General features: G+C 40.9%; 1 protein-coding gene across 2 annotated transcripts; it reads right to left on the bottom strand.

Moving 5' to 3' along the window:
- Positions 1 to 492: 492 nt before the first annotated feature.
- gpr173 (G protein-coupled receptor 173) lies at positions 493 to 5,924 on the bottom strand. 2 transcript variants are annotated; one of them, XM_028023752.1, is made up of 3 exons: positions 4,557 to 5,924; positions 4,399 to 4,428; positions 493 to 3,591 (listed from the first exon to the last, which is right to left on the bottom strand). In XM_028023752.1, the coding sequence occupies exon 3, from the start codon at positions 3,417 to 3,419 to the stop codon at positions 2,205 to 2,207; it is 1,215 nt and encodes a 404-aa protein (XP_027879553.1). In that variant the 5' UTR covers positions 3,420 to 3,591; positions 4,399 to 4,428; positions 4,557 to 5,924; the 3' UTR covers positions 493 to 2,204. The 2 variants fall into 2 exon arrangements, with proteins under 2 accessions (XP_027879553.1, XP_027879545.1); XM_028023744.1 differs by lacking the exon at positions 4,399 to 4,428.
- Positions 5,925 to 10,289: the final 4,365 nt, after the last annotated feature.

Below are 10,289 nucleotides of genomic sequence, written 5' to 3'. Positions count from 1 at the left end.
TAAAATCGTAAGCTATGCTCCATCATTAGCATCCATGTTTACTTCCGCAAACACTGAGCGTTCCTTCTTCTTCTTCTTCTTCTTTTTATGGCGGTTAGCAAAACACTGAGCGCGCTCTCTATTTGTGACGTTATTGCGCCCTCTACTGCGCATGCGGGACACTTGGAGGCCGTTCGTAGTTCACACCGGAGTCACATATATTTGGAAGTGTGAACGACCACGGCAAAAAAATAAATAAATAAAAAAATAAATCAATTTCGACAAAAAATTGTAATTGGGTCACTTCATGCTGCAGTGTGAATGCAGCCTAAATGTGAAAATGTTCAAGGGATGTGAGCAGTTATGTAATTTTCTGTACTGGAAATAAATGACAGGTAATTTTAAATCAGACGTTAAGTGTTAGTTAGAGCTAATGTCAAAACATTTCTACAAAGGATGTAATTTGCGTCACCGAGTCGTCACGTCTCGGTCCAGGCAGGTCATGACTCAGAATGCATCAAAAGTAGAGTCTTTATTGATGAGTGGGCCAAAAGAACCACCTCAGTTAAACTTTACAGTTACAGAATATCATCTCGCAAAAGAGTGCCAGATGTAAAAATTATGGACCTCACTTTGCCTTTTCCGCATCAACATCTGTACAAGTTGTAATACCCGGTCTGGAACCTATGAAATGCAGTGGAATGCATGCTAGAACAGCAGGCTGTGCAAGTGTCCACATTTAAAAGATCGACTGCACATTAATATCTCTATGCCTAACGCACTGAAGGTCAGACATTTGCATTACATGAATCTTAATTTGGAGAAACAATTCAGTGCAGACTGAGCCGGGATCCACACAACAGCCTGATTTCGCTTTGATTTTTCAAACACACCATGATCCAGACACTCAAATCATGACATTTATGTTGAAATATAGGAGGGCCTGGTAACATTCGAGTTTCCTTCATGGCGCGTCTTCTTTTGCGTTGTATTCTGGTGAAAGCATACAGTAACAGTACAGTACTTTAAAACATTCCCAAGACCATCATTTGCTAATAAATATACATTTGCTATTTTTTTAAACTGATGTAATATACGTACATCGTTCAAGTCATTAAATCCTATGCCATGTTTGTAATATACAAGTGCCCCTTTTTTAATCTTATCCCCCGATATTTCACATTTTTAGCACATTAGCATAAAAAAAAAAAATCAAACCACATTTTCAGTTGCAGAAATTCATTTAAAGGATAAATTTCCATAGGATGGCAGCTGAATTTTGCAGGACTTAGACAACAAAGTGTGGCTGCCTTCATTTTGACTCAGTATTACTGAAACCTATTGTATCAACATTTCTCCTGTCAGTCTCATTCTGCCTTTCTCTCCCTTTTTGCTCACACACACACCCTCTCACACACACACACACACACACACACACACACAAATGCTATAGAAAAACACACAAGCAGGAATGTACATTCCTGTACAGTCTATACAATAAGAAATCAAGTCATATTTCAAAATAGTGTCATCTGCTTTAACATGTATTGTTTACAAATAAAGCAAAACAGGCAATTTTTTTTTTCATTATATGATACAAAGAAACCTGACACGCCCTAAGTCCAAAAAATCAAGCATGTTTGGGGGGCTTCTGCGTTCACAACAGCTATTTAAATGAATCCAAGGGTATCGGGTCCGCTTAATATTCTGCAGTCTTCTTTGAATTACATGAAAAGGCGTCCAGAGGGGTCTGTCGCTCCATTCAGACCCCTTTGAGTTCTTTGATGTGTTTCAGAGTTAGCATCACTCTGATCAACACTTTCTATTCACAGTCCACGGCACATTTCTTCAAGGGGCGTTTTTATCCGTTTAGGGCCTTATGTGACACAAACTGGTTCTCTGCGCCGTGTCCGTCTGAAATAAGGCAACGTTATTTTGAAAATGGCATCTGTCACACCTAATTGGAGTGGTGATTGTTGTGATCTTTCCAAGCTATCGTTCATAAGTCAGAAGTACACATCGCCAAACGTGTTGCCAGGGGTTTTCTAGCGCCCCTGTTCGGACCGTTTTCACCTCACGGGACATTCTTCAAGACAATCCTGAATTTGGTAGCAAAACCTTGATCTTGTTGTGCAAAACAACAAATCAGACACCAACACTTAAGAGGAAGTGCACTAAATCCCCTCTGCTCTCTCTAAATCTGAAACCTGGACCCTAATTTCCTCTCACATGATGCAGTAGGCCTCATCCTGGGGCAGATGTTGTTTAGTCCTCCAGTAGGTGGGGAGGTGGGCTCGCAGCACTTTCCTCAGATCCTCATTGAGCAGGAGACAGAAGATGGGGTTGACGCCGGCCTGGGCAAAGCTCATCCACACCGTGATGGAGAGGTACCTGTGAGGGATGGTGCAGGACTGGACGAACACCCTCCAGAAGCAGGCCACGATGTATGGCGCCCAGAGGACGAGGAAAAGCAGGGTGATGGTGTAGAACATCCTGCCCAGCCTGCGCTCTGACCGGACCTCCTCCATCCCAAGCAGCCGCCGGTGCTGATTGTGTAAATTCTGCCTGATGCCCAACAGAGTCGGGGGCATGGGGCCGCGACCGAACCCCGCGATCCAGTTGGCTGCAGCTTGGCCTGTCGCTCCGGGACCGTGAAAGGTCCAGTTCTGGCTGATAGCCGGCACCAGTTGGACCGGTTTCATCTTACGGTGCCTGTACTCAAAGAGCAGGAGCTTGGCGTAGAATCCGTGAGTGGCCAGGACGACCACAGCCAGCATCAGCATGAAGCCAAGGGTGTCGTTGTTCTTCAGGTGGCGGTGTTCAAAAATGCACTGGTCTTCATCACGGATGAACTCGTAAGTTCCCACGTTGAAGACGGGAGGGAACGCCATGGCGACGGCCAAGGTCCACACCATGCAGATGATGGCGGCGCAGGTCCAGATGGTCATGCGTTTGGCGTAGAAGCGGTGGTGGGCGATGGCGAGGTACCGAGTGACAGCCACACAAAACAGCATGAAGGCAGCATGAAAGCAAAACAGAACAGACATGAAAGCCACAACTTTGCAACTCAATTTGCTGTAAGGCCAGTCCGAGCTGTTGTGGACGGAAACCAGCACAAAGGGGAAGCAAGCGGCGGAGCGGACCGCATCGGCCAGGCACAGGTCCAGGAGAAAGAAGTAGGGGGCCTTGTGGAGTGTCCTGTCTCGCAGCACCAGCATGGACACCAAGAGGTTGCCCACGAGGCTGACACAGATGATCAGCCCCAAGAAGACCAGCTTAAAGTAGGCAGACACATCTGTGGCAGAGAGACCCCCACTGCTGCCATCACTGCTGCCATCACTGCTGCTGCTACTGCTGCCACCTTTGCCCGGTCCGCTCTGGGAAGCCAGCACAGCCAGTAAACTGCCAGGGCCATCGATGGCGAAGCTCTGGTTCGACATTCTATCACCTTCTGAGAGAGCCTGCCTGATCCGGGCCCTTGAGAAAACAGCTATTATCCTCCTGCCGCCGCCGTCGTCGTCGTCGTCTCCCCTTGGTCTCTACAAGGAGAGGCCGAGCGGATCTTTCCTACACAACAGAATCATCTCTCTTCTTTGTCCACGGCTTCAGCGCCTGAGAACAGAGACACACATTTCCGAGGTTTAAACTAAAAGGAAAACAAGATGTCTGACCTGCGTGTTGGTGAACTCAGTGGATACAAAACACACAATTGTCGTGTTGGACGACACGGCTCTAAAATCTCTGCCTTCCTGTTTCCCTAACGCTGGGATCAGATCAGCAGCTCTACAGCATGCCAGCTCCTTGGCTCTCTCAGTAATTACCTAGCCCGTTGCTAAGATACTACAGCTCACATACTTTGTGCAAGTGTGGGTGTTTGAGTGAATGCATGGGGGTGTACAGGGATGGAGGGCGGGTGGAAACGATGGGGGGGGGGGGGGTGGAGCAGACACAGCATAACCAACCCTGGACATGTCCAACAAACAGAGATGTTGTAAATGAGCAAAAGGACATTTTATGCTTTCCCCTGCGCTCCGCCGTTTGAGTGCAGAGGAGCAGAATCTGTAGCATTCGTGGCAGAGAGCAAATATGGGGATGTAGCAGCAGAGCAGGAGCAGCCATTTGGGTTTTTTTCTTTGACTCTGCGTCTGTGTGAAGTGTGCTACCTCACTCAACAGGAGGCGATAAAGTGATAGTGATAAAACAATGACAATTAAACAAGCCAAATCTGAACCAATTTGACCATTTTATATATTTATATATCCATATATTTATATCTACATATATAAATATTATGGGCGGAGATGATAACAATGCACAGGGACACTGGTTTGGGTGGGCCTTGTCAATGTAGGCCACGAACATCACATTTATTCCCTCCAGCTCTATCTTTAAACAAAATTTGAAAGCAAATAATTTCACCTGATTAAATGGCTGCCAGTCCAGCTAGGCCTGAAACACAGGGTGGAGTGAAAAACAGATGAACAGGTGTCAAAATCACCTCTGCTGGGTGTTTTTTCTCCTCCTTTTTTTTATATGTGCATGTTTGAAACGGAGAACAGACATGAATGATAACCTACCTTTCATTCCCTCATTGTATTTTTGTCTTCTCTTAAAAAGCACGCACCAAAAAAATAAAAAAAAGATCCCAGTCGCTTTGTTTCACTGCTCGTCAAATCGAGAGTAAGACACATAATAAAGCTTCATGCCTCTTGATGTGCTCAACAACACCTGTTATGCATAAATCCATCCAAAAGAGCGACATGGAATAAACATGAGACGCTGTCGAAAACCAATAGTAATAATCAACAGCTGATCGAGCAATCCAGAATGAGGGGGATGTGTTTAAAATAGTAATAATAATAATAATAAAAAATCCACCGCCACCCTTTTACAGGGGCAGAGAGGGAGGGAGGAGATGGAGGGATGTGTTCAATTGAATATCATCCGAGAAAACAGATTTTATGTTGCATCACGAAGATGGGATGGCATCTGCTTTTCTCTGATCATATATTTCCAATTGATGTCAGAATCTCGACGCTTAGAATAACCCACCCACCATCGCTGGGGAGGGGGAAAAAATCGCGGATCCCCTAAATAAAACGTCTTGGTGTGCACAATGGCTAGTGGCAGCAGGACAATTAGTCCACCCAGACAACAGCCTCGATACGCCTCGGTTTCCCATCTTTCGGTCAAAAATTAAAAAAAAAAAAAGAATTAAAATAAACAAAACAAAAAGCGATGCATCTGCCCCTGAATTGTCGGTATGTAGTCTTTGTTTTGCTGCCGTAGCGAAGGTGGGCTACATCTTACTGGTCCACAATAAAAGCCTCCATGACAGATGGAATATATGAGGAAAAACCGAAGCCCAAAAAAATCCAGCCGAGGTATATTTATATATAAATATATTTAAAAACAACGCGAGGACTGAACCTCGAAGACGCTGCGCTTCGACGTCACCTTTAGGATTTCATCAAATAACGTAAAAAAAAAAAAAAAAGCGAAGGAAAACAGCGCGGCCAGGATCAGGCGAATTATTCCTGAATAATCCCAATTATGGCTGCTAGCGAGGAGCCAGCTCGCACATTCGCGGAAAGCGTCGGTTTTATTCGGAGGGAGAGAGAGAGAGAGAGACAGAGGAGGAGGAGAGGAGGAAGAAGAGAGGAGGAGGAGGGAGAGACAGGAGGAGGAGGCGGACCTGCTGTGCGGTGTTGGGGGCCACGACTTAAAAAGCCTCTCAGGGATCCGGGGAGGTTGAGGCTGTTTTCTACCGCATGGACACAGAGAGGAGCTCCAGCTCTCCTCCTCCGACACGAACCGGGCCGGATGGACGCGCCGCACAGGCCGTCAATAACACCGCATGTAGTGGGAACATGGAGGAGGAGCGGCACGTTCAGCCAGACATGTCTGAGATTTATGAGATTAAAGTTTCTAGAAAAAATATAACATTTATGAGATTAACATCTGAAAGTTTCTAGAAAAAATAGAAAATTTATGAGATTAACATCAAAACGTTTCTAGAAAAAATAAAATTTATGAGATTAACATCTGAAAGTTTCTAGAAAAAATAGAAAATTTATGAGATTAACATCAAAACGTTTCTAGAAAAAATAAAATTTATGAGATTAACATCTGAAAGTTTCTAGAAAAAATAGAAAATTTATGAGATTAACATCAAAACGTTTCTAGAAAAAAAAATAGAAAATTTATGAGATTAACATCAAAACGTTTCTAGAAAAATTAGAAAATTTCTGAATTTGAAAAGTTGAAAAATTGCTATAAAAAATCAGAAAACTTTAGATCAATCTCTGAAGTTTTCTAGAATAAAAGCTTCAAAAGTTGAACATTTTACTAGGAACAAATTCCGAAATTTAAAAAAAAAACAAACAAAAAAAAAAAAAACTGGAAATTTCCCAGTTGGCAAAATAAAACAAATACTAGAAAAACTCAGAAATTTTCTAGAAAAAAAATCTTGCAAATTTCTCAGCTTGTAATGTTGAAAATGTTCTAGAAAAATCTCTTATATTTTCTAGAAAAAGAACCATGGAAATTTCCAAGTGTGAAATGTCAAAAATTAGCTAAAAAAAAATCGGAATATTTGAGATTAATCAAAGAAATTTTCTAGAAAAAACACTGAAATTTCTAAATTTGAAAAGTAGAAAATTTTCTAAAAAAAAAAAACCTGAAATTTTTTGCTTTATCTCAGAAATTTTCTGGAAAATAAAACGTGAAAATTTCTGATTTTGATCATTAAAAAATTTACTAGAAAAAATCAGAAAGTTTTAGAATAATCTCAGAAATTTTCTAGAAAGAATTAGGAAATTTCTGAGTTTGAAAAGTCAAAAGTTTGCTAGAAAAAAATCTGAAAGTTTTTTCTCAAAATTTCTGAGTTTAATGCCAGAAATGAAGTTCTCCTTTTTTCCACAATATGCCGTTGAGGTAGAAAAAGACTCTGGTGAAGAAAAAAGTGGACAAGGTTCCCATTTAGGAAACTATGATTCCAGGTATGTTTTTGATGAGGGAAAACATTCTAACATGAAATAAAGCTGAAAAAAGTAGATTTTGTTTTATTTAGTTGTTTAATTGTTTTATTGATGTTTGTATTGAATATCTGTGAACTGGACTGATTAGATTTTTCTAGGACTCTCCTCTTCTCGTCCTTTTCTTGAAATAAACCTTTTTATTTTTGTGACGTTTAATGCGACAGACCTGCCCAGAATGCTACATAATTATATAATTCTGTACTGTTATTAGGTTCGTTTTATTCATTGCCTTCGTCAAGGTCAGCTGATTTCTCTAATTCCCAGACTTTAAGACAAAAATATTTTATTGCCTCAAAACTAAACTCTTGCAGTAATCTTTATTTCTGGTCTGTTGGTGGTTCAGATTGCAGCAGCTTTATGCACACATTGCTGCATATGCATATGCTTGTTTTATAAAGAGTATTAATGTCTTACTTTTCATTTTTCAGTCAGTAAATGGTTAACACGATTTTATCTCTCAGGTCATCTGACTTTGTTCACTCCTTGAGGAAGAAAGTAGGACGTTTCTTCGATCTGCTCTCTACTTCCAGTCTGCAAATGTTTGAAGGGTTTAATGCATGTTGGACTCAAAATTGTTTAAAATACATAAAAATAATAAAACATTAAAGAAAAAGCATGCAATAACCTGTGTTTTGTATAAGTGATTTCCTTAGAAACTTGTTTTGAGACACCAAACGACGGCATTAATCTTTATAAAAACGTTTGTATAGATCATTTTTATGTGAAAGGCCAACACAAAAGTGGCAAACAATTGTAGAAAGAAAATTACACATAATTCAAAACATCCTGTCATGATTGTTATTGTCAATAATGAAATAAACCAACTCTGACACTTGAAAATAAAGAAGAAAAACTGATTTAACTGTGAGTTAGTCAGGCCAAACATCTAAAAATAATAATGTTGTGTGAAAGTGTTACTTAGATTTCAGTTGTCTAGATTCGCTGTTACTGTATTCACTGTTCATAAAGTTTATCCATGATATTATTCTGAAGTCAATTTAAATTCTGCTTAAACTTTTACTACTTTTCCAAAAATAATTTCTTCTGATTTTTCTGCAAAAGTCTGAAAAAAGTGGACTAGTGTTGTTGCGCAACACCCCCCCCCCTCCTTTCTGTCTCTACTCTCTCACTCTCGTACTTCCTCTTCTGAGAGGGGAGATGTGCTACCAGCTCTCCGTCTAACGGGTCCGTTGAGTTTCCTAAATCTGCTGGGATTTACCCTGTCCAGAACTGAAGTAAACTCTGTTTAAGCTGGTTTCGAGAAACGATTCGCCTGGTTATCTGACGGCCTACATCCAGGTGTCCCACCCTTCTTCCCCCTGTGAATTAGCCAGACTGAGCAGCCTACAGCCAACTAGTTTCACAGAGCACACCTGTTAACGGTCGCTCGTTCTCTATTTTGCAACTTGCATTTGTTATTGAACCAGGTAGGTTTTAGTGACTCGGTCGAGTCCCAAGGATGAGGTTTTAAATATGGGCTACCAGCAACCTAAAAACATTTTCCACCTCTTCCTCTCCAGAATCAAACATCACAGCTATTTTACAACCATCAAAGAACTTTAAGGTGACTCATTAACTGAATGTCCACAACATCTTTTAGATTTTCTTTATGCTAAATATTTTATTAGTAAGGCATTTTTGCAAGGGTCAGTACAGCTTAATTCAGTAGCAGAAATAATCAAATAAGTAAAATCAATCATCTAGTCTATCTTTCCCTACTGCTGATACTGAGAACTAAAAAAGGGAACCTTTGAGAGAGACGGACGGAGTTTGGCGCCTCGAACCCCAGACCTGGCACGATGATGAAGAAGGTGTTGCAACAGGAGGAAGATGTTGATCGATGAAGGCCAGGATCTCCGCAGGTCTGATGAGCCTCCTCTCCGCATGGATGCTGAGGTCACACAGGACTTGGTGCTGGCAGGAAAAAAGGCACCAGTTCTTCTTCCTTGTCTTTGTCTTCATCTTTGTCTTTGGGGTCAGAACCCAGCCGATGAGAGAAGTGCGATTCGAAGCCACAGATTGTGGGCCAGACGGGTTGGTCTCCATGTGCAGGACAGTCTCCGGCTCCGTGGCCCCGGCTCTTCTTCAGCTGCAGAGTTTTTTGTCCATCTCGATCTTGGCTCGAAGCTGCCCGGAGGATCCAACAAAAGGTTCCTCTTTTGCACTCACCTTATATAGGGTTCATCCACCCCCCTGGTGCGCCTGCTGTCTGCTTAGACAGATGATCTCATATCCATCACTGTCTTACAGACATTTCCTGATGTCTGTGCCAATGTCTCAGGGTTGCTCAACCTCCTGTGTCCCTTGCCTGCACAACCTTTCACCTACTCTCTACCTCCAACATATCAGTGATGTTTAATTGCAGTTACACCTTTTTACACCATTTCAAGTTTAATGTCAAAATCACATTTATATCACATTTATTTTCTTTAGCTTCTCTGATTTAGCATTCATTTATAATTTTATAACCATAACTTATATCACATTTATTTTCTTCAGCTTCTCTGATCTATCATTCATTTATAATTTTATAACCATAACTTATTAATTATTCTTATTATAATCTTAATGTGAGTTATTACAGATGTTTTTCTGAAAAGAAACCAAGAATAATACATGATTCTAATTATTTACTACTAAAGTTACAGTTACTTGTTTTTCTTGTAGTTCCCACAAATATAAGTGTATTATTACAAGTAAACCAATATTCATATAAGTATTTTACTTTGAATCTTATCCAATTACTAATAATGTTTAGATTTAATTTTTTAAAACTTTCATGCTTTAAAATAGTCTCAGCTATTTTTATAAATCTGCAGGCTGGAAACTTCCTCTTTTTCCAGGAAACCTGCTTTTCCTGTTTAATGACTCTCTCTGACTGACTATGATTTCTTATGATTAGATAGAAAAAAGTAGAATTAAAGCAAAGTTTGCATGAGACAAAAACAACACACACAACCAGATTTATTTTATTGACACTTAAGTCTACTGTTGGGCCTTGATATCACTTGAGTGATTCATTTTAAAGATAACTTTATTATTACTGTTAAACTAAAATCTCTAGCATGGGGAAGTGGGATGAGCTCGGATTTTCTTGACACCCCCTCCACGAGGTCAGACCTTTCACATGCTGGGAGTCCATCACCCTCCTGCAGTTCGCCGTCCTCATCCACTAGAAAGAGAAGAGGTTCGTCTGGGATGTGAAGATGCAGATTCTTCATCCTCAGTTTTCACAGAGGGCTCAGTGTAGTCATCAAAACTCCACTTCTC

This window comes from Xiphophorus couchianus, chromosome 1 (assembly GCF_001444195.1).
Source record: "Xiphophorus couchianus chromosome 1, X_couchianus-1.0, whole genome shotgun sequence".
Taxonomy (NCBI): domain Eukaryota; kingdom Metazoa; phylum Chordata; class Actinopteri; order Cyprinodontiformes; family Poeciliidae; genus Xiphophorus; species Xiphophorus couchianus.
The sequence above is the reverse complement of the archived record's forward strand: the minus strand, read 5'-3'. Positions and strand labels throughout refer to the sequence as shown.